This window comes from Scyliorhinus torazame, chromosome 12 (genome assembly GCF_047496885.1).
Source record: "Scyliorhinus torazame isolate Kashiwa2021f chromosome 12, sScyTor2.1, whole genome shotgun sequence".
NCBI lineage: Eukaryota > Metazoa > Chordata > Chondrichthyes > Carcharhiniformes > Scyliorhinidae > Scyliorhinus > Scyliorhinus torazame.
This window is the reverse complement of record NC_092718.1, coordinates 85,737,685-85,760,996: the sequence shown is the minus strand read 5'-3', so window position 1 is coordinate 85,760,996 and position 23,312 is coordinate 85,737,685. Positions and strand designations below refer to the sequence as shown.

At 51.3% G+C, this 23,312-nt stretch overlaps 1 protein-coding gene across 2 annotated transcripts in view; it reads right to left on the bottom strand.

The window, feature by feature from the left end:
* Positions 1-2,137: 2,137 nt before the first annotated feature.
* Positions 2,138-23,312, bottom strand: part of smg9 (SMG9 nonsense mediated mRNA decay factor) — a 74,185-nt gene continuing 53,010 nt past the window's right edge. For both annotated transcript variants that reach the window (XM_072468944.1, XM_072468945.1), the window contains exons 9-13: positions 21,850-21,956; positions 20,356-20,463; positions 17,394-17,519; positions 9,676-9,820; positions 2,138-3,590 (exon numbers count right to left, since the gene is read on the bottom strand). In XM_072468944.1, the coding sequence (XP_072325045.1) occupies positions 3,512-3,590; positions 9,676-9,820; positions 17,394-17,519; positions 20,356-20,463; positions 21,850-21,956 (565 nt within the window). In that variant the 3' untranslated portion in view covers positions 2,138-3,511. The remainder of the gene's footprint in view (positions 3,591-9,675; positions 9,821-17,393; positions 17,520-20,355; positions 20,464-21,849; positions 21,957-23,312) is intronic.

Genomic DNA, 23,312 nt, shown 5'->3' with positions numbered 1-23,312 from the left:
GTCGTTATCGTATTTCATTTTGTGGGATCCTGATCTGCAGAAATTGGCTGCTACGTTTCCCACATTACAACAGTGACCTCACCTCAAAAGTGTTTTGCTGGCCCTTAAATTGTGTATCACAAAATTCAGCTAATTTCCAACCCTCTGGTTCTTTTGCTGATTCTCTTCAATCTGTGGCCCCTCTGCTTACCGAGCCTCCTACCACTGGAGACTTTCTCCTCATTTACTCTCTCCAAGCCCCTTCATGATTTTGAATGCCACCTCGATTCAATCTGCCCCAATCACTGAGGACACTGAAGAGTAGCTGAGGCCACACAGCGAAGCCTGCTGCGCCAAACCTAGATTAGCCAATGTTCCATAATTACATCTGAAACTTCGAGAATCACAGCAGTTCTGGCAGAGTCTGTGGAGGGAGAAAGTGTTTCATTTATCAGAATGGGAACTGCTGGCGGGACAGCAATCTGAAACGTCAACCCTGTTTCTCTCTACAGATTCTCTTGGACGCGTGAGGATTTCCAGCATTTTCTAGTTCTTATTCTCCGATCTCCAGCATTTTATTTTGGTACCAGTAAATGTTTATCGTTGCCTGTTTATCATCATGACGACAGTTTGCGTTTGTTGTGTCTTTTACATGCCACAATGTCCCCAAGGCGCGAGCGAGGCGAAGAAGTTCAGGGTGGAATTCCATAGCTTAGGACCCCTGACAGCTGAAGGCACGCTGCCAATGGTAGTGATGGGAATGGGGGGGGGGGGGGGGGGGGGTGTTAAAGATGCTCAAGAGGCTGCAATTGGAAGAGCTCAGAGATGCAGCAAGACCTGGACAATATCCAGACTCGGGCTCTCCAGTGTTAAGTAACACTCGCGCAGCCAGCAATGACCATCTCCAATTAGACAGACTCTAACCATCGCCCCTTGATAGTCAAGGGCGTTACCATCGCTGAATCCTCCACAATCAACATCCTGGGGGTTTCCATTGACCAGGAACTGAACTGGACTAACCACATTAATACTGTGGCTACCAGAGCAGGTCAGAGGCTGGGAATCCTACAATGAATAACTCAGCTCCCGACTTCCCAAAGCCTGCGCACCATCTACAAGACACAAGTGAGGAGTGTGATGGAATATTCTCCACTTGCCAAGCTCGACACCATCCAGGACAAAGCAGACCCCGCTTGATGGCACCCCTTCCACAAAAAATAGGAACTCATCAAGGCTCCTTAGGCAGCAAGTTCCAAACCCATGACCACTACCATCTACAAAGACAAGGGCAGCAGGTACCTGGGAACATCACCACCTGGAGGTTCTCCTCCAAGTCACTCACCATCCTTTTAAATTTTTAAAATTTTTCCAATTAAGGGGCAATTTAGAATGGCCAATCCACCTAGCCTTCACGTCTTTTGGGTTATGGGAGTGAGACCCACGCAAACACGGGGAGAATGTGCAAACTGCACAGACAGTGACCCGGGGCCAGGATCGAACCTGGGTCCTCAGCGCCGTGAGGCAGTAGTACTAACCACTGCGCCACCGTGCCGCTCTGTCACTCACCATCCTGACTTGGAAATACATAGACTGTTCCTTCACTGTGGCTGGGTCAGGCTACTGGAACTCCCTCTCTAACAGTACTGTGGGTATATAAAACAGGGAGTCTCACCAGGAAAATCGAGAGTACCGGCTGCAAAACAAGGACTGTGATTCTCAATCTTACTGTGGAGAAAGCCTGCAAGCCCCCATCATCTGAAGCAAAGACTGTTCTCTGTATTTTACATCCCCCCCCCCCCCCCCCCCCCCCCATGTTTGTCTTTCCGTGTATGTGTGTGGAGGGTGGGGAGGCAAGTTACAGTAGCAGTTAGGTACTTGTTAATATTTAACTAACTGTATGTGCTGTGTATTTCATTATACTTCCCGTTATAAATAAACAGTAATTGTTTAAACTTACAAACCTGGTGACTGTAATTATTAGGTAGCCAAGGGCCAAAGATTTTGGGTATTTGTATATATACTCACTTGTGCTCTGTTTCTGGGATGGGTAGGGCTGGATGTCCGGTCACCTGCGCAGGCTGGTATAACACACACACCCGTACTCTCTCACACACCTTTACATACACACACACAAAAAATAAACCGTATCTTCCAATGATCAACTGAAACTTCAACTTTATTGATGACCAACATTGCAATTGCACAAAATCAGCAGAACTTTCACGCGCGCTGACACAAAAACACTTGCACACCTTCAAAACCACACACAGTTTTAATACAATCGGACACCAAAAATATTAACACCCACCTACAGCAGTGTGCGGACCTGTCCAAAGGGTTTTGATATAGATCATTTGGTCCTGGATCAGGAGTAGTGCTGCATCGATATAGCGGAGAAGAGCGAGATTGAGGTTCTGGGAGCTTTGCTCTTCTCCCTCTCAGCATCTTTCCCCCAAACCCTTCCCTCTGCGTTCAAAGATCATTAAAGGATTCAAGAGGGATGATAGAGAAAAACAGCTTCCTCTGGTGGGGGAAGACTCCAGGGGCAGAAATTTAAGATCGGAGCCAAGCTGTTCAGAGGATGATGTCAGGAAAGGATTCTTCACACAAAGGGGAGAGAAAATCCAGACACTCTCCCCACCATCCTCTGAAAAGCAGCACAATTGGAAATTCAAAAGGGAGATTAGCGCTGGGTCAGGGTAATAGGGTTCCGGGTCCAGATGAGGAGCAGGCAGGAGGAGCTCAATAGCCTCCTCACGTCCACACTGACTATAACTTCATCGCCCCACCCTGACTCGGAGAGCTGGCCTCAAAAACGACGAAAGTCAGATCAGAGGTGCCTGTGCAACGCGGTGGGACTTTTAGATGAGAGAGTGGGTGAAAATCGGCGGTGGGGGGGTTTGCAGGAGAGCGGAAATCACTTGCTTTACTGGTGGCATCCTTTGCAGAGCCTTGCGATCAAGCGATGCAGGTTGAAAATGGGACAACTTTGCATTTGAGGGTGCGAGCCACTTAGACGTCTCAAGCACAAGAGCTCCAGAGACGCCAGCACAGGCCAACATGATGCTCAGAGCAGTCACGCTGCACGTTCCAAAACACTGGGCACATTGGCAGGCAAGTCAACGAGGCCGCTGCCTACCACCTTACACACTCCCCCCTCCAACCAATCTCCTCCCCCGCACCACCCACTGCAACATGTCGAGAAGGTGGGTCCGGCTTGGGAATGGAGCCCAGGGAGAACGCGTCCAGTCGAAAGGATCAGCCAGTGAGAGTCAGCTGCACTATCATCTTCCGGGAAAACACTTCACACACCGACAGGAACGGACTCTGACGAGCGCATAGGTTCCAGGAATGGCACCAATTAGGAGGTTGGCACCAGGCAAGAGCTTTGCATATTATGCTGGGATTTCTGGAGGGGTCCCCGATCGAGGAGTGGGGAGGAGGGTCAGGGGATAATTCATCTCCGTCCCTTCCTGTCCTCCCCCGAAGGTCCGTGAACATGTGAGCAGCGGCCTCCGCGCATGAGGGCGGGTTAAGACAACAGGCGACTGTATTCAGAGAGTGCTGAGGACTTCTTGACTCCATCCCAGATTCGAGCGGCATAATGGAACCTGAGGGTAGGGAGAGGAGAAAAAGAGCTTATATTTATGTTGCACCTTTTATAACCTCAGAATGCTCCAATGCAAGATCACAACTGCTGACATATGATCACTGCAATAATGGACGAATCAGCAGGAGCCATCTTTTGCACAGTAAAATCTCAATGAGTAACCAGAGCATCGTTCTACTTTAAATGATCTGAGTTGAGGAAAATATTGTCCCAAAAACATCGCAGGAACTGTTCCCATTCTCTTCTCCAAAATACAGGCTGTTGGTTCATTTATATCCACCCGAGTGGGCAGATAGGCCGACAGACAGACATTCTACCCTGAAAAAAGCATCTCTTGACAGTGCAGCACTCCTTCAGTACTGATCCTCCGACAGTGTAGCACTCCCTCAGTAATGACCCTCTGCCAGTGCAGCTCTCCCTCAGCACTGACCCTTCGACAGTGCAGCACTCCTTCAGTACTGACCCTCTGACAATGCAGCACGCCCTCAGATCTGACCCTGACAATGCAGCACTCCCTCAGTACTGACCCTCCGACAGTCCAGCGCTCCCTCAGTACTGATCCTCAGACAGTGCAGCACTCCCTCAGTATTAACCTTCCGACAGTGCAGCACTCCCTCAGTACTGACCATCTGACAGCGGGGTCCTCAGTCAGTTCTGACCCTCTGACAGTGCAGCGCTCCCTCAGTACTGACCCTCTGACAGTGCAGCGCTCCCTCACACTGATCCTCTGGCAGTGCAGCACTCCTTCAGTACTGACCCTCTGACAGTGGGGTTCTCCGTCAGTTCTGACCCTCTGACAATGCAGCACTCCCTCAGTACTGACCCTCCGACAGTCCAGCGCTCCCTCAGTACTGATCCTCAGACAGTGCAGCACTCCCTCAGTACTAACCTTCTGACAGTGGGGTCCTCAGTCAGTTCTGACCCTCTGACAGTGGGGCCCTCCCTCAGTTCTGACCCTCTGACAGTGGGGCCCTCCCTCAGTACTGACCCTCTGACAATGCAGCAGTCCAGCATTTGATTCACCCTACTCCCCTTGGGACCAGTCTCTAAGCACAGAGAAATATACGATTTTAATAAATCTCCTCAGTTTTCGTGTTGCTATAGCAATCCTTTTCTGACCACTGCTGGCCGGAGGGAGTTGACACCACCAGCTGCAAACCGCAAATCCCATTTTGGAACCGATGAAGACAGGAGGAGACAGATGGCCAATACTGACAATTAATCATAACTTTCTGCGTAACTTGAGGAACGGAGGTCAGCTTCAGGCGGAGGCAACTCTGGCTCGAGGTCCATCACATGACGTCTCGTCACCAATCTCTCACTCTCCCGCACTCCCTGACTCACGCAACACTCACCATTGGCCACTCAGCCATGGAGTAAGCAGGAGCATATTTGGTGGTGGAACTCATTAAGTTGGGGATCGCGCGAGTGGAACAGAGGCTGGAGTCCCAGAGCCAGGCAATCAAGAAAGTGAAGACGACGGTGGGGGAGCAGGAGGAGCAGTTGGCCTCTTTGGTGGCGGAGGTGGGAAGAGGCTGAGGTGGAGGATCTGGAGAATCGCTCCAGAAGGCAAAACCTCAGGATTGTTGGGATGATTGAAGGCATTGAAGGTGCAGAGGCCGCTGTGTACTTGACAAAGATGCTTGAGACATTGATGAGGGAGGCGGCCTTTGACCGGCCCCTGGAGGTTGACCGAGCGCACTGTGCGCTGTTGAGGAGGCCACAGGCGGGTGAACCGCCGAGGGCGATGATGGTGCAGTTGCACTGCTGCACTGCTTTCTGGATTAAGAGAAGATTCTTCGATGGGTGAGGCAGATGAGGAAATGTACTTGGGAAAGGGAACGAGCTGCAGGTGTGCCAGGACCTGGGAACAGAACAGGCGAAGAAGGCCGGGTTCAACCGGGCCGAGGCTACCCTCTTTAAAAAGGGGGTGAAGTTTGGGATATTGTACTCGGTCCGCCTGTGGGTGACTTTCCAGAAGCAAGAGTATTATTTTGGCATGCCAGAGGAGGTGATGGAGTTTGTGAGGGATAATGGACTGGGACGAGTGTGAGGACGTTGAATTTTGAAGGAGTCTGTGAGAATGTGAGAAGGTTGAATGGGCCGGTCAAACGGTCACATGTGTTCACGCACCCGAGGAGTCTGAAGGCAGACATGGCCTTTTTGCAGGATACATACTTGGAGACCAGATGAGGTTGAGGAAGAGTTGGGTGGGGCAGGTGTTTCATTCGGGGCTGGATATGAAGTTGGTGGCGGAGTTGCTTAATAAGCGGGTGGCGTTCGAGGTGGGGAGCATTGTGGCAGATGTTTCATTCGGGGCTGGATATGAAGTAAAGGGGGGTGGTGGTGTTGGTTAATAAGAGGGTGGCGTTCAAAGTGGGGAGCATTGTGGCCAGTAGATTCCTGACTTCTGACTTGGACTCGCACCGGTTGATTATGGGAGGGATTTTAATATGGTTATAAAACCGAGTCCTAAGTAGTCGAGGATGTCAGCAGTGGTGAAAGAGCTGAAGGGGTTTACGGAGCATGTGTGGGGGGAGAGACCGTGAAGGTTTGGGAGGCCGAGGGTGAGTTTTCATACTTCTCTCATGTGCACCCGGTGTGATTTTTCTGGTGCTAGGTAAGGCGTTGCAGGCGGGGGTGGTCGATGAGGGTATTCGGCAATTGTGGTTTCTCACCACGCATCGCACTGGATGAATTTGTGCGTGGCGGGGGGGGGGGGGGGGGGGGGGGCAGCAGCACCCACAGCGGAGACTGGATGTGGGGTTGTTGGCGGATGGGATGAGAGTGTGGGTGCGGGCTGTCGTTCGGGGCTACATGGAGCTAAACAACACAGGGGAGGTCGCAGGCACCACGCTGAGAGGGGCACTCAAGGAGGTGGTTGGGGGTGGGGGTGGGGGGTGGGGAGAGAGAGTTCACTTCAATTCGGGCGCATAGGAAGAAAACAGAGCGGGGGGAGATGGCAAGACTGGTGAATGGGATTTTGAGGGTGACAGGAGGTACTCGGAGGCAGGGCTGTTGAAGGAAAAGCAGAGGCTCCAGATGGAGTTTGGGCTGCTGTCCACGGGGAAGACGTTGGGGCAGTTATGGAGGGCCAGAGGGGCAGTATATATGAGTAAGGGGAGAAGGAGAGTAGGATGCTGGCCCATCAGTTGAGGAAGCAAGAGGCAGTTAGGGAGATTGGCAGACTGAGGGATAAGGGTTAGCTGGTGATAGACCCAGATGGGGTGAATGGTGTGTTTCAGGCATTTTATAGAAGGTTATATGAGTCTGAGCCCCTGACCGGGGGGAGGGGATGGTTCAGGGACTGGGAAGACCCTGGGGGTTAGGAGGGCTTTTCTGCAGCAGGGCGGGTGGGGGCGGCTAGCGCTGCTGAACGTGAAGAACCACAACTGGGCGGCCCAAACATGGTTTGGAAGTGGGTTGTCGGGAGGGGTCGATGTGGGGTTAAATGCAAGGTTTTGGGGGTGGTGATAGGCAGGGATTGAGCGATTTGGAGATCTGTTCATAGGGGGAAAACTTGCGATGTTGTCGGACCTGGAAGAAGAGTACGAGTTGCCCAGGGGGAATGCTTTCAGGTACCTGCAGGTCTGGGACTTTGTAAGGAGAGAGGTGCCGTCCTTTCCTGGGCTGCCGTCCCTGGGGTTGCAGGACAAGGTGCTATTGAGGGACGTAATAGGGGAGGACAAGGTGTCCGATGTCTACAAGGAGTTGATGGACTGGGAGGGGCCCTGGTGGGGGACATAAAGCACAAGTAGGAGGAGCTGGGAGGGGAGGTGGAGGCCGAGACGTGGCCTTGCGGAGGGTGAACGTCTTGTGTGAGGTTAAGCCTCATCCAGTTTAAAGCAATACATTGGGCGCATATGACGGTAGCAAGGATGATTAGGTTTCATGAGGGGGTAGAGGAAAGGTGTGGGTGGTGGGCGCCTGCGAATCACATCCCCAAGTCCTGGGCATTACCAAAGCTTAATGGGTTCTGGCAAGGGTTCACGGACATAATGTCCGAGGTGTTGGGGATGAAGGGGGTCCCGAGTCGAGAGGTGGCGATATCCAGGGTTTCAAAAGATCCAGCGGGTGAAAGAGGCCGATGTTTTGGCCTTTGCCTCACTCATAGCCCAGAGGTGGAACTTGCTCGGGTGGAGCCACCGAAAGCAGGGGTGTGGGTGAGCGACCTGGCAGAATTCCTGAGGCTGGAGAAGGTTCAGTTCACCTTGAGGGGGTCGGTGGAATGGTTCATCCGGACGTGGGAGCCATTCATTGATTTTTTTAAGGAGGTTTGAGGAGTCAGTGGGGGTGGGGTGGGGGTGAGGACGCGGGGTGAAACTGGGGAAGGCGGGAGATGAAGAGGGGGTGGTATCAGGGAAGGAGTGGGTGTGGGTTGTTTACAATGTTGTTTGGTTGTTCTGATTTTGCTTGTTTATATGAAAATGGCTTGAATAAAATATTATTCAAAAAAACGTTATGACCACGTCTCTCATGGCCAATGTTGTGAACACGGCCCTCACGGTCAATGTTGTGAACAAGTCCCTCACGGTCAATGTTGTGAACACGGCCCTCACGGTCAATGTTGTGAACACGGCTCTCGCAATCAATGTTGTGAACACGGCTCTCGCGGCAATGTTGAGAACACGGCTCTCGCGGCAATGTTGAGAACACGGCTCTCGCGGCAATGTTGAGAACACGGCTCTCGCGGCAATGTTGAGAACACGGCTCTCGCGGCAATGTTGAGAACACGGCTCTTGCGGACAATGTGAACACGGCTCTCGCGGTCAATGTGAACACGGCTCTCGCGGTCAATGTGAACACGGCTCTCGCGGTCAATGTGAACACGGCTCTCGCGGTCAATGTGAACACGGCTCTCGCGGTCAATGTGAACACGGCTCTCGCGGTCAATGTGAACACGGCTCTCGCGGTCAATGTGAACACGGCTCTCACGGCAATGTTGAGAACACGGCTCTCGCGGACAATGTGAACACGGCTCTCGCGGACAATGTGAACACGGCTCTCGCGGACAATGTGAACACGGCTCTCGCGGACAATGTGAACACGGCTCTCGCGGACAATGTGAACACGGCTCTCGCGGACAATGTGAACACGGCTCTCGCGGACAATGTGAACACGGCTCTCGCGGACAATGTGAACACGGCTCTCGCGGACAATGTGAACACGGCTCTCGCGGACAATGTGAACACGGCTCTCGCGGACAATGTGAACACGGCTCTCGCGGACAATGTGAACACGGCTCTCGCGGTCAATGTGAACACGGCTCTCGCGGTCAATGTGAACACGGCTCTCGCGGTCAATGTGAACACGGCTCTCGCGGTCAATGTGAACACGGCTCTCGCGGTCAATGTTGTGAGCAATCAGCTGATACTTCACTTCATTCTCCCTTGTTTTACATGCAAATCACGTCAGTCACACAGGGTTGAAAAAAAGTGTACCGACGAAAATCAGCGGAATGTGGCAACCCCGCGTGGGAGCAACGGTCAACAAAATGTCTCGAGGGCTGTGTTCAGAACACAGCTGGGCCACATGTGGCGCCTGGGCTGCAGGTTGCCCACCAAAGGTCCAGAGAATATGGACCCAAGTTAGAAACATAGAACAAAGGTGCATGAGTAGGTCACGTGGCCCATCAAGCCTGCTCTGCCCGACCCTCTATCTCAACGCTGCACTCTCAGCGCATTCCCCAAACCCCCTTAACGCTTTTAGTGTTTAAGTAGTTGATCTCTTTAACATAGAACACAGAACGATACAGCGCAGTACAGGCCCTTCGGCCCACGATGTTGCACCGAAACAAAAGCCATCTAACCTACACTATGCCATTATCATCCATATGTTTATCCAATAAACTTTTAAATGCCCTCAATGTTGGCGAGTTCACTACTGTTGCAGGTAGGGCATTCCACGGCCTCACTACTTTTTGCGTAAAGAACCTACCTCTGACCTCTGTCCTATATCTATTACCCCTCAGTTTAAAGCTATGTCCCCTCGTGCCAGCCATTTCCACCCGCGGGAGATCTTTCTTTAAACGTGTTGATGGGTTTCTGTGCCCTGGTTTACACGTGGCCCCCGGAGCCTGCTCTTACCAGTTTTTCTCAGTGAGGATGGTATGCGAGAGCTGAGGTCGGGACATGGACAGGATCTGGCTCCGGAGCTTGCCAACCAGCGACTGGAAGCTGGGGTGCCCCTTGTAACCCGGTAGCAGCGAGAATAGGGACATCCCTCCGGCTCCTGTGGGAGGAGTATAAACCAGGCCGTTAGGAGAGAGACAGAGACAGAGAGAGAGAGAGAGAGAGAGAGAGACAGAGAGACAGAGAGACAGAGAGAGAGACAGAGAGAGAGACAGAGAGAGAGACAGAGAGAGAGACAGAGAGAGAGACAGAGAGAGAGACAGAGAGAGAGACAGAGAGAGACAGAGACAGAGAGAGACAGAGACAGAGAGAGACAGAGAGAGACAGAGAGAGACAGAGAGAGACAGAGAGAGAGAGACAGAGAGCGAGAGAGACAGAGAGCGAGAGAGACAGAGAGCGAGAGAGACAGAGAGCGAGAGAGACAGAGAGCGAGAGAGACAGAGAGCGAGAGAGACAGAGAGCGAGAGAGACAGAGAGCGAGAGAGACAGAGAGCGAGAGAGACAGAGAGCGAGAGAGACAGAGAGCGAGAGAGACAGAGAGCGAGAGAGACAGAGAGCGAGAGAGACAGAGAGCGAGAGAGACAGAGAGACAGAGAGAGAGACAGAGAGAGACAGAGACAGAGAGAGACAGAGACAGAGAGAGACAGAGAGAGACAGAGAGAGACAGAGAGAGGCAGAGAGAGGCAGAGAGAGGCAGAGAGAGGCAGAGAGAGGCAGAGAGAGGCAGAGAGAGGCAGAGAGAGGCAGAGAGAGGCAGAGAGAGGCAGAGAGAGGCAGAGAGAGGCAGAGAGAGGCAGAGAGAGGCAGAGAGAGAGACAGACAGAGAGACAGACAGAGAGACACACAGAGAGACACACAGAGAGACACACAGAGAGACACACAGAGAGACACACAGAGAGACACACAGAGAGACACACAGAGAGACACACAGAGAGACACACAGAGAGACACACAGAGAGACACAGAGAGAGACACAGAGAGAGAGAGACACACAGAGAGAGACACACAGAGAGAGACACACAGAGAGAGACACACAGAGAGAGACACACAGAGAGAGACACACAGAGAGAGACACACAGAGAGAGACACACAGAGAGAGACACACAGAGAGAGACACACACAGAGAGAGACACAGAGAAAGAGACACAGAGAAAGAGAGACAGAGAAAGAGAGACAGAGAGAGAGAGACACAGAGAGAGACACAGAGAGAGACACAGAGAGAGACACAGAGAGAGACACAGAGAGAGACACAGAGAGAGACACAGAGAGAGACACAGAGAGAGACACAGAGCTAGAATGAGAGAGAGAGAGAGAGAGCATGCAGAGAACTGTCATGGTGACAGATGATTAAAGTCTTTAACTCGACATCGCAAAGGCCACTCACCCAATTATGTTCTTTCTTGTGAAGTGCTGTTGGAACGTAGGGTAAATGGCTGCCAATTGCACACATCAAGATCTCACAAACAGCAATGTGATAACGACCCATTTCATGGAGGGAGTTGATGGCTTGGCGGTTTGTCGCTGGACTGGTAATCCAGAGACCCAGGGTAATGCTCTGTGGGCCTGGGTTCAAATCCCACCACGGCAGATGGTGAAATTTGAATTCAATTTTTAAAAACGGAATGAAAATGACCACAAAACCATTGTCGATTGTCTTAAAAACCCATCTGGTTCACTAATGTCCTTTAGGGAAGGAAATCTGCCACCCTTACCCGATCTGACAACATGTGCCTCCAGACAGACAGAAATGTGGGTGACTCTTAACTGCCCTCTGAAATGGCCGAGCGAGACGCTCAGTTCAAGGGGCAATTAGGGACGGGCAACAAATGCTGGCCCAGGAATGAATTGCTAAAAAAAAAAAAAATGTTTTTGTGATGTTGAGGGATAAATATTGATCCAGGACACCAGAGAAAACTCTCCCGCCCTCACCGCCTCGCACACGGCCCCCTGCTCTCCTTCCAAATCTCACAGAATCGTTACAGTGCTGAAGGAGGCCATTCGGCCGTTGGAGCCTTCACTGGCTCTCTGAAAGAGCATCATACTTAATGCCACTCCCCTGCCTTGTCCCCGAAAACCCTGCACGCCACTTATTTTCAGATAGCGATCAAATTCCCATCCGAATTCAACCTCGACCGCACCATCCTCTCAGGAAGTTTGTCCTAGGGCTTGAACCGCACTCTGGGTGGAAAAAAAAACTTGCCCTTGCCTTCATGTTGCTGTGGGATCTCCTGCATCCACCCGAGCTGTCGGATGGTGCCTCGATTTAGAATCTTGATTGGCGAGGTCATAGAATTTACAATGCAGAAGGAGGCCACTCGGATCATCGAGTCTGCACCGGCCCTCGGAAAGAGCACCCTACCTATGCCCACGCCTCCACCCTATCCCTGTAACCCAGTGGCCCCACCCAACCTGTTTTTTTGGGGGGATACTAAGGACAATTTATCATGGCCAATCCACCTAACCTGCACATCTTTGGACTGTGGGAGGAAACCGGAGCACCCGGAGGAAACCCACGCAGACACGGGGAGGACGTGCAGACTCCGCACAGACAGTGACCCAAGCAGGGAATCGAACCTGGGACCCTGGAGCTGTGAAGCAGCTGTGCTAACCACTGTGCTACCGTGGCATCTCTGGCAGTGCAGCACTCCCTCAGCACTGCGCCACAGCGCCAGCCTCGATTTTTCTTGCTTGGTGTGGGAGTGGGGGGCCTTGAACACGGTACCCGGTGACTCCGAGGTGAGGGCGCTCCTGAATGAGTAATGGCTGACACCGCGAAACATGAGGGAGGTAACTGAGGAAAGCCGGGATGAAGTGCCAGAAGTACAGGAGGCCTATGGGCCCATCGTGCCTGCACCAGTTCCTCATGAGAGCTACCAGATTTACTCCCACAAGAAATTAGCGACAGGTGCGAACCATTTGGCCCGTCGAGCCTGCTCCATCATTCCATGCTATCATAGAATTCGTACAGTGCAGGAGGCGGCGATTTGGCCCATTGAGTCTGCAGAGACTCTCTGAAAGAGCACCGTACCTAGGCCCACTCCCCCCGCCCTATCCCCGTAAACCACAATAAATCTTTGGACACTAAGGGACAATTGATCATGGCGGATCTCGGGCCTCAACTCCCATTTTCCTACCAGCTCCTCAAATCCCTGAATTCCCAGAGAGATCTGAAATCCGTCTCTCCCAGCCTGAAAGAGGTTTCTCCATACCTCAGCCCAAGATGGCCAACACCATATCCTGAGACTCTGGCCCCTTGGTTTGGATGCCGTCCCAGCCAGAGGAAACAACCCCTGCATCCTAACAGTCCGGCCTTGTCAGAATTTTACACCTTTAATTTTACTCAGCCTCTCATCACAGGACAAGCCCCTCATCCCAGGGGTCAACTGAGTGAAGCCTCACTGTACCATGCAGCCAATGCATGTACACCCTTTCTTAATATGGAGACCAAAGCTGGATTCCAGACATGGCCTCACAAAAACCTCCAGCTTTGCTCTCCATAGCCTGCATCTTCAGACGAAATGGGAGCAGAAGTCGGCAATTCAGCCTGGAGGCCGCTCAGCCATTCACTGCGATCATGGCTGATCTCCTCTGGGTCTCGTCTCCACCTTCCCGCCCGCTCTCCATAATCCCTCATCCAGCTGCTCATTAAAAATCCAGCTAAATCCTCCTTAAATTTGTTCAGTGTTCCGGCGTCTCCCGCACTCTGGGGTAGAGAATTCCACAGATAATATAATATATATTGTAATAATCTTTATCACGACCCTTTGAGTGAAGTAACTCCTCCACATTTCTGTTTCAAATCTGCCACCCCTCAGCCTGAAACGGAGTCCTTTTTATCATAGAATTTACAGTGCAGAAGGAGGCCATTCGGCCCATCGAGTCTGCACCGGCTCTTGGAAAGAGCACCCTACCCAAGGTCAACACCTCCACCCTATCCCCATAACCCCACCCAACACTAAGGGCAATTTTGGACACTAAGGGCAATTTATCACGGCCAATCCACCTAACCTGCACATCTTTGGACTGTGGGAGGAAACCGGAGCACCCGGAGGAAACTCACGCACACACGGGGAGGATGTGCAGACTCCGCGCAGACAGTGACCCAAGCCAGAATCGAACCTAGGACCCTGGAGCTGTGAAGCAATTGTGCTATCCACAATGCTACCGTGCTGACATTTTGTTCTAGAATGTCCGACAAACATCCACTCTACGTCTAATCTGTCGACCCCCTTTAGCATCATATATCCCTCAATTAGAGCTCCTCACAGTCTTCTAAACTTCAGAGTATAGGGCAAAACTGCTCAATCTCTGTTCATATAGACAAGTCCCTCATCCCTGGAATCAATCTGTGTACTTTGCGAGTATGAGTATTTTGAAAGGAATCTCCCATGTGCTGGACTTCAAGTTGTTCGATAGGTCCATTGTGCCCTTGACCCTCCAGAGCAGAGAAGCTCTCCAACCACGAAGCCCACTGGACAGCCATGAACAGCCCAATGACTGCCATGATGATACAGTGCCACACTGGGGAATTAGGGGGAGCTCATTTAGGGAGAACTGGGGGCATTCCTTTGTATCCAAGCCTTTGAGAGTGAGCCAGGGACCCTGATATGTGGATGGAGACACAGCAGCAAAGTCTCCTTGCAGAAAGAGAGGATGGGACTTTGCACTGCAGGGTAGCACAGTGGTTAGCACTGCTGCCTCACAGTGCCAGGGACCCGGGTTAAATTCTGGCCTCAGGTGACTGTCTGTGTGGGGTTCGCACGTCCCCCCTGTGTCTGCATGGGGTTTTGCTCCAGCTCCCAGTGTCCAAAGATGCGCGTGTTGGGTGGATTGGCCATGCTAAATTTCCCCTTCGTGTCCAAAGATGTGCAGGTTAGAGGGTGTTACAGGGATAGGGCAGGGGAGTGGGTCTAAGTAGGATGCTCTTTCAGAGGGTCGGTGCAAACCCGAATGGCCTCCTTCTGCACTGTAGGGATTTCATCATTTCATTCCAAGCAGTTCAAAGATGGTCGTTGGGAACAGTCAACCTTATGAGGGGAAGTTGTGCAAGTGCCGGTTGCCATCATTGGACTACAATACTCCAGTGACCTTTTGATGTCCCTTTAGGGAAATAAATCTGCCGACGTATCCGGTCTGGCCAATATGTGACTCCTGACCCCAGACAATGTGGGCGATGCTTAATTGTCCCCATAGGGGCTAAAAATGATGGCCCAGCCAGCGTCACCCATGTTGCGTGCAATAATAAAAAATAAAGATTGATCCAGAGTCCATTACAGTTTAGAAGAGGTGATCTTATTGAAACATATGAGATTCTGAGGGGAGATTGTCAGAGTGGGTGCTGAGAGGATGTTTCCCCCATGTGGTGGTGAGGTGGGGGATGTGTAATGTAGAACTTGGGGGCAGAGTTTGAGAATAAGGGGATATCCCATTGAAGATGGAGTAGAGGGGGAATGGGTGGTACAGTAGCACAGTGGTTTGCACTGTTGCTTCACAGCGCCAGAGACCCTGGTTCGATTCCCGCTTGGGTCACTGTCTGTGCGGAGTCTGGACGTTCTCCCTGTTTCTGCGTGGATTTCCTCCGGGTGCTCCGGTTTCCTCCCACAAGTCCCGAAAGACATGCTTGTGAATTGGACATTCTGAAATCTCCCTCAATGTACCCGAACAGGTGCCAGAGTGTGGTGACTAGGGGATTTTCACAGTAGCTTTATTGCAGTGTTAAAGTAAGCCTTCATATGACAATAATAAAGATTATTATCTCTCCCAGAATCTGGTTAGTTCGAGGTGCCAGCCTGGCAGTGCTAGGATGTCCGGGTGGCAGAGGGAGAGGCAGAGTGCCGCCCCACCCTGTCCCAGTGGTCTCCAATGCCCCCCCCCCCCCGCTCTCCCCAGAGCCATTACACCTGGTCCATGTTTGTGTGGACCAGTGCTAAACGGCACCATGGCGAGCTCTCCCAGGAGCGGGTGTTAGTTCACGGGTTCTGGGATAATCTGACACAGACATATTTAAACGAGCGTCGCTGGATGAAATCCAGATCGCGACATCTCGCGCAATCCCGCGAGGTGTTCCGTGCTTCCAAGGCCTCTCGCAAGATTTAATGGCCTCGTCGCGTCATGGAGTAAGATGCAGGGGGGCTGTTTGATTGCGCACCATACGTATAAAACCCCAGCTCTCAAATTGTCCTTTTTCACCTATTCTAAAGATCTATTTTTAACCAGACGGAGATAATTCTTTCTCCTCTCTTCAAAGAATTACTGTTCTCACTGCGTCTGCGCGAGTTACCTCCTAGTCTCCGGTTTCCTCTCACGGTCCAAAGATGTGCAGGTTGGATGGATTGGCCATGCTAAATTGCCCCTAAAGTGACCAAAAAGTTAGGTCGGGTTATGGTGATAGGGTGGAGGCGTGGGCTTAAGTAGGGTGCTCTTCCCAAAGGCCAGTGCAGACTCGATGGGTCAAATGGCCTCCTTCTGCACTGTACATTCAATGAATGCTCTCTCCACCTACAACCCCCGTCCTAATTCACTGTGTCTCAACACCAATATCTATCCCTTAATCAGGAGGGAGGATAAACTGATGATCTGGGTCATTATTGGCTTGCTGCTTATGGGATCTTGCTGTGTGCTAACTAGCTGCTGCATTTGCAGCAACAGTGACCACTTTTCAAAAAGGAAAAGTGATTTGTTGCCCATTTGAGACCTGCAGTGTTTTCTTTGCTGAGTAACATTGTGGCTGGTGATAGTCTCTGCGTAGTTTGTCCCAGTCATTGGCTGACGAACAAGTTCCTTGGCGAGAATCAGTGCTGGTGTTTAACAGTTTCTGTGAAATCTTTGGCATCTTGCTCACAAGATCTCTAAAGGGATGAATAGCTGCTTTCACACGCTCTTCATCCCAGAGTTCGGTGAAGCAAGATGGAAATTCAATACCACTTAATGCCATAAATACTGCTGACCACAAAAATTGGATGGGGAGCTCGGCCTCTAACCCTGTGCTGTGCCTGCCCTGGGAGTGTTTGATGGAGACAGTTTAGAGGGAGCTTTACTCTGTATCTAACCCCAGGCTGCATCTGTCCTGGGAGTATTTGATGGGGACAGTGTGGAGGGAGATTTGTTCTGTATCTAACCTCGTGCTGTATGTACCTGTCGTGGGAGTGTTTGATGGGGACAGTGTAGAGGGAGCTTTACTCTGTATCTAACCCCATGTTGTATCTGTCCTGGGAGTGTTTGATGGGGACAGTGTAGAGGGTGCTTTACTCCGTATCCAACCCTGTGCTGTACCTGTACTGGGAATGCTTGTTGGAGAAAGTGCAGAGGGAGCTTTACTCTGTATCTCACCCCGTGCTGTACCTCTCCTGGGAGTGTTTGAGGGAGACAGTGTAAAGGGAGCTTCACTCTGTATCTAACACTGGGCTGTACCTGTGCTGGGAATGTTTGATGGGGACAGTGTAGAGGGAGCTTTACCCAGGCTGTAACTGCCTGAGGAGACAGTATCGAGGGATCATGGCAGCACAGTAATTAGCACTGCTGCCCCACAGCTCCAGGGTCCCGGGTTCAATTCCAGCCTCAGGTGACTGTCTGTGTGGAGTTTGTACATTCTCCCAGTGTCTGCGTGGTTTCCAGGCTGCAATGGCTGTTCCTTTATTTTGTTTGTTCAAAAGGCCCAGGAACCATAATCTTACCGGCCCTGACTAGGTTTTCCTCAACCTCGCTCTCCATGACAGGAAGGAGAAACAAGTTGACTTCTGCCTCCAGGAATTCATTGCTCAAACCAGGGAAGATGTTGCAGTCCAACATTGATAGCGTACCTAGTTCAACAGAACAGAAAGAACGCCAGAAAGTATGTGATTGAGCACAAGGGACAAAATGCCTGCTGGACAGTATTTAATATCTGTCGAATAGAGGTTACATACGTGTGCCCGTCTGCAATTGGGCTCCATGTTACTCCCACTATCATTTCTGCATGCTTAATGGAAACTTGTATGTAAACATGTCACACAGCAATGATATTCTGGTTTACTGTATCCAACAGCGCAATGGAAACAGGGTGCCTCGTATACACCAACATTCACACAGTGTAGCAAATGAACAGTGTAGCTTCAGGTTTATAAGAACTTAACGCTGAACATATTCACTTTAGCACGTGTCATTGTTCGCCACTTAGCAGCAGAATATAATGAATTACACAGCCTCGGAAGGAGGCTACTGGGCTCAACCTGACTGCACTGGCTCTGGGAGTTCTCATCACTTACTCCCCACTCTTTCCTACCCTCTCCCTCTTGCGCTTTCCCCCAGATCCTTGCAAAACTTTCACCTTCTAATTCCCCACTTTTGAAAGTTGCTGTTGAATCTGCTTCCACCGCCCTTTCAGGCAGCACCTTCCAGATCACAACAACTCGCAGTGTAAATAAAAATTCTCATCTCCACCACCCCTCCGCTGTTTCTTTCATCAATTCTCTTCAATCTATGTCCCCTCTGGGTACCGAGCCTCCTGTCAACTGGAAACACTTTCTCCTTATTTCCTCTAACCAAAGTGCCCCTTTAGGGACTGTAGGGAAATAGTTAAAAAACAAGTTTTGAAAATATTGTAATTGCAGTTGAAATACAAGGTCAGATTCTGGGCTTGCCGCTTGGCGGTGAAATCTTACACCAGCCTTTCAGCTAGACTGTAAATGTATACAGCCCGCAAGTTAGATATCAATGTGAGTGATGGTAAAGACCACTATTTAGAAAGCACAATTCATAACTTGAGAACCAATAGGGAGCAGAGAGGGGGGGCAGTAACAAACCGTATCGGTGTAAAGTTATCGCCGCACCTTTGGCTCTCTCTTTGCCTTCGTTCTCTTTCCATTGTTTTCTTCCTTATGCCCCGCTGGGCTTTTGTTTTGTATTTTGGTAGTTTTTGAAGTGTACTAACTAGATTTTTGCAGTAAAACTCAATCTTGCACTACCACCAGACCCTCGTCTCTGATCTGAAAAATAAGAGATCCTGCAGGGAGCCACTAATTTCTTTACTTTATTAGTTCCTTACACGAGCATATAAACAGGGGATTCAGGGAGACTGGACGTGCGGGAGGAGGGTTGAGAGAATGAACAAGTCACTAAACTCTCATTGAAGAAACATTCAGTGTCTTGGCTTCTGTTTCACCAACTGCTTGGGTCCAATTAAAATTGTACTTCACATGTTACAAAGTGTAAGTATACTTCTTTCCTTAACCTTATCAACATATTCTGGCATCTTCTTTTTAAAAAATGTATATTATTACAAACATGTATCAAAACAGTTTACAGCGAACAAACACCCCGGGAAACTTGCTTCCCGACAATCAACTGTACAGATTTTTCCTCTTTTTCACCCCCTCCTCCCGTGCGACAAATAGCCCCTCAAACACGGTCACAAACATCCCCCACTTTTCCTCAAACCCCCCTGAAGAGCCCCTTAACTCATACTTTATCTCCTCTAATCACAGGAAGTCGTACAGGTCACCCAACCAAGCTGCTACCCCGGTGGCGATGCCGACCGCCACTCCAGCAAAATCTGGCGCAATCGGAGATGCGAAGGCAAAGAAATCGGCCTTCCTCCTCTCCATGAGCTCCGGCTTCTCCGAGACCCCAAATATCGCCACCATAGGGTCCGGGTCCACCTCCTCCTCCACTGTCCTGGCTAAGACAGCAAACACTCCCACCCAGAATCTTCCCAATTTTTCACAACCCCAAAACATGTGCGCGTGATTTGCTGGCCCCCGCACACACCTCTCTCACTCATCTGCTACCCCCTGAAACAACCCACTCATTCTTGCCCGAGTCATATGCACCCTGTGCACCATCTTAAACTGCATCAGGCTCACCCTTGCATATGAGGAGATCCGTTTACCCTACGCAGTGCCTCACTCCATGCTCCCCAATTGGTCTCCCCTCCCAACTCCGCTACCCGTTTCTCCTTGATCTTCACCACTCACTCGCCTCCCTGCTCCCCCAGCCACTTGCATATATCCTCAATTCGTCCCTCCCCTTCCACATCCAGAAGCAGCAGTCGCATCAGCAGGGTGTATCCCGGCAACCTAGCGAACCCCCTCCAGACCTTTTGCGCAAAGTTCCTAACCTACAGATACCTGAACTCACTCCCCCTCGGCAGCTCTACCCTCTCCCTTAGCTACTCCAGACTGGCAACTCATGATTCTCGCACAGCGGCGTTAGCATCGACATCACCACCACCTTAAAATGCCTCCTCAACTGATTCCATATCTTCACTGTGGACTGCACCACCGGGCTCCTTGAATACCTACTCTGAGCCATTGGCAACGCTGCCGTCACCATAGCCCTCAAACTAGATCCCTTACAAGATTCCTCCTCCACCCGAACCCTCTCTACCCCTTCTCCTTCCCACCACCGCCGCACCTTGTCCACATTCGCTGCCCAATAATAATGAAGCAAGTTTGGCAACGCCAACCCCCCTTGCTGCCTCTGTAGCAGGGTCCATATTCTGGCATCTTCAAAGATCTCTGTGCACAATAGGCCATGGTCTCTCCGTTCCTGCAGACCTTTGCAGAAGAGCATGGAATGCAAACCAGTTGGGAGCAACATGGTGGGAGACATCAGGTGTGTTTGTGTGCCCCTGTGATTACAGCGCAAAGCGTGATTTACCTTTATACTTGAGGTGCGAGTGCAGCATGAGCTTGTCGATGACCATGTGCATCTTCTTGAGGTTGCGAGGGCAGAAGTCCTCGCGCCTGGCTTTATTCTGCAGGAAAACTGCACACAAGAGGGAAAAGTTAAACGGAGGGAGAGCACAAAGAGAAGGGAAAGTCCAAACCCTTCAAGATGTCACAGCCAATGAAGTACTTTCTTTGAACCGTAATGCAGCAAATGTGGCAGTCACCTATAGATTGATATTATGTTCATAACATAGGAGGCCTGGATAGAGTGGACATGGAGAGGATGTTTCCACTTGTAGGAAAAACTAGAACCAGAGGACACAATCTCAGACTAAAGGGACGATCCTTAAAAAACAGAGATGAGGAGGAATTTCTTCAGCCAGAGGGTGGTGAATCTGTGAAACTCTTTGCCGCAGAAGGCTGTGGAGGCCAAATGAGTGTCTTTAAGACAGTGATAGATAGGGGCAGCACGGTGGCGCAGTGGTTAGCACTGCTGCCTCACGGCGCCGAGGTCCCAGGTTCGATCCCGGCTCTGGGTCACTGTCCGTGTGGAGTTTGCACATTCTCCCTGTGTTTACGTGGGTTTTGCCCCCACAACCCAAAGATGTGCAGGGTAGGTGGATTGGAAGAGAGGATCTAACCACCGCCCGCTGATATTCAATTCTGCATTACCAGAGCTGAATCCCCCACTTTCAACATCCTGGGGGTTACCATTGATCAGAAACTGAACTGGACTAACCACATTAATACTGTGGCTACCAGAGCAGGTCAAAGATTAGGAATCCTGCGGCGAGTAGCTCACCTCCTGACCCCCTAAAGCCTGTCCACCATCTGCAAGGCACAATTCAGGAGTATAATGGAATACACTCCACTTGCCTGGATGAGTGCGGCTCCAACAACACTCAAGAAGCTCAACACCATCCAGGACAAAGCAGCCCGCTGCTTGCTCCTCCTTCCACAAACATTCAAACCCTCCACCACCGATAAACAGTGGCAGCGTGTGTACCATCTGCAAGGTGCACTGCAGGAACGCGCCAGGTTCCTTAGGCAGCACCTTCAAAACCCACAGCCACTACCATTTAGAAGGACAAGAGCAGCAGATACCTTGGAACCCCACCACCTGGAGGTTCCCCTCCAAGTCACTCACCATCCTGACTTGGAAATATATCGCCGTTCCTTCACTGTCAAAATCCTGGAACTCCTGCCCTAACAGCACTGTGGGTGTACTTACACTACATGGATTGCAGCCGTTCAAGAAGACGGCTCAGCACCACCTTCTCAAGGGGCAATTAGAGATGGGCAACAAATGCTAGACCCAGCATCGATGCCCATATCTCTCAAGTGCCGAAAAACTGAAAGGGGTGCGTGACGTTCGAGCTCCGAAGCTCGGGGGCTGTCTCTGTTCCACATCCACAGAAGCTGCACTCTCAGAGTTCACTTCATGTCTGAAACATTTGCTCAGTTCCAATTCCAGCTGCCTTACCTATGTTGGGGTAGTATTCTGAGCCTTCGTCAGACCCCGGACCACCACTCGACTCGTGACTGGGCGAGGGAGTCGAGGGTTTCAGCATTTCAGCTGTCTGGAGAAATCTGTGCATTGGGGAATGAAAAAAGAAATAACTTGAACATCCTTGATGGACACGGGTGTTTTGCACTGGTGCAGTACTGTGCCCTGTCGCTCTCGACTGCCTGTGCTGCCTCCTGCTGGCTTTCACAGCTAATTACAGCTCCCTGGAGGCATCGTCAAGTGTGACATTCAACTCTGCGCACTGACTGGCAACATTGCCTCCTGTCAGCAATCAGGAGCAGAGACACTGGCTGACCGTTTGCCCCTGACTCGGGCACTCCTGAGTGTCAGAGAGGCTCAATGGGTTTAGCACTCTGCCTCCTCTCTCCTCAGATTGATGGGTCAGGGTTTATGCCCCAGAGATCACAGATGCATAATTCAGACTGAAACACCCACAGTTCCAGTGCAGAGGGAGTGCTGCACTGTCAGAGAGTCAGTACTGAGGGAGCGCTGCACTATCAAAAGGTCAGTACTGAGGGAATGCTGCACTGTCAGAGAGTCAGTACTGAGGGAGCGCTGCACTATCAGAGTCAGTATTGAGGGAGTGCTGCACTATCAAAGTGTCAGTACTGAGGGAGCACTGCACTGTTGAAGGGTCAGTACTGAGGCAGCGCTACATTGTCAGAGAGTCAGTACTGAGGGAGTGCTGCACTGTCAGAAGGTCAGTACTGAGTAAGTGCTGTACTGTCAGAGAATCAGTACTCAGGGAGTGCTGCACTGTCAAAGGGTCAGTACTGAGGGAGTGCTGCACTGTTGGGAGGGTCAGCACTGATGGAACGCTGCACCGTCGGAGCATCAGTACTGAGGGAGTGCTGCACTGTTGGAGGGTCATTACTGACGGAGTGCTGCACTGTCAGAGAATCAGTACTGAGGGGGCACCGCACTGCCGGAGGGTCATTACTGAGGGAGCGCTGCACTGTTGGAGGGTCAGTGCTGAGGGAGTGCTGCACTGTCAGAATCAGTACTGAGGGAGTGCTGCACTGTCAAAGGGTCAGTACTGAGGGAGTGCTGCACTGTTGGGAGGGTCAGCACTGATGGAACGCTGCACTATCAGAGGGTCAGTACTGAGGGAGCGCTGCAGTCGGAGAATCAGTACTGAGGGAGCACTGCACTGTTGGAGGGTCAGTACCGATGGAGCACTGCATTGTCAGAGGTCAGCACTGAGGGAGCGCTGCACCGTCGGAGGGTCAGTACTGAGGGAGTGCTGCACTGTTAGAGGGTCAGTACTGAGGCAGCACTGCACTGTCGGAGGGTTAGTGCTGAGGGAGTGCTGCACAGTCAGAGGGCCAGTACTGAGGAAGCACTGCACTGCCGGAGGGTCAGTACTGAGGAAGCACTGCATTGCCGGAGGGTCAGTACTGAGGGAGCGCTGCACTGTT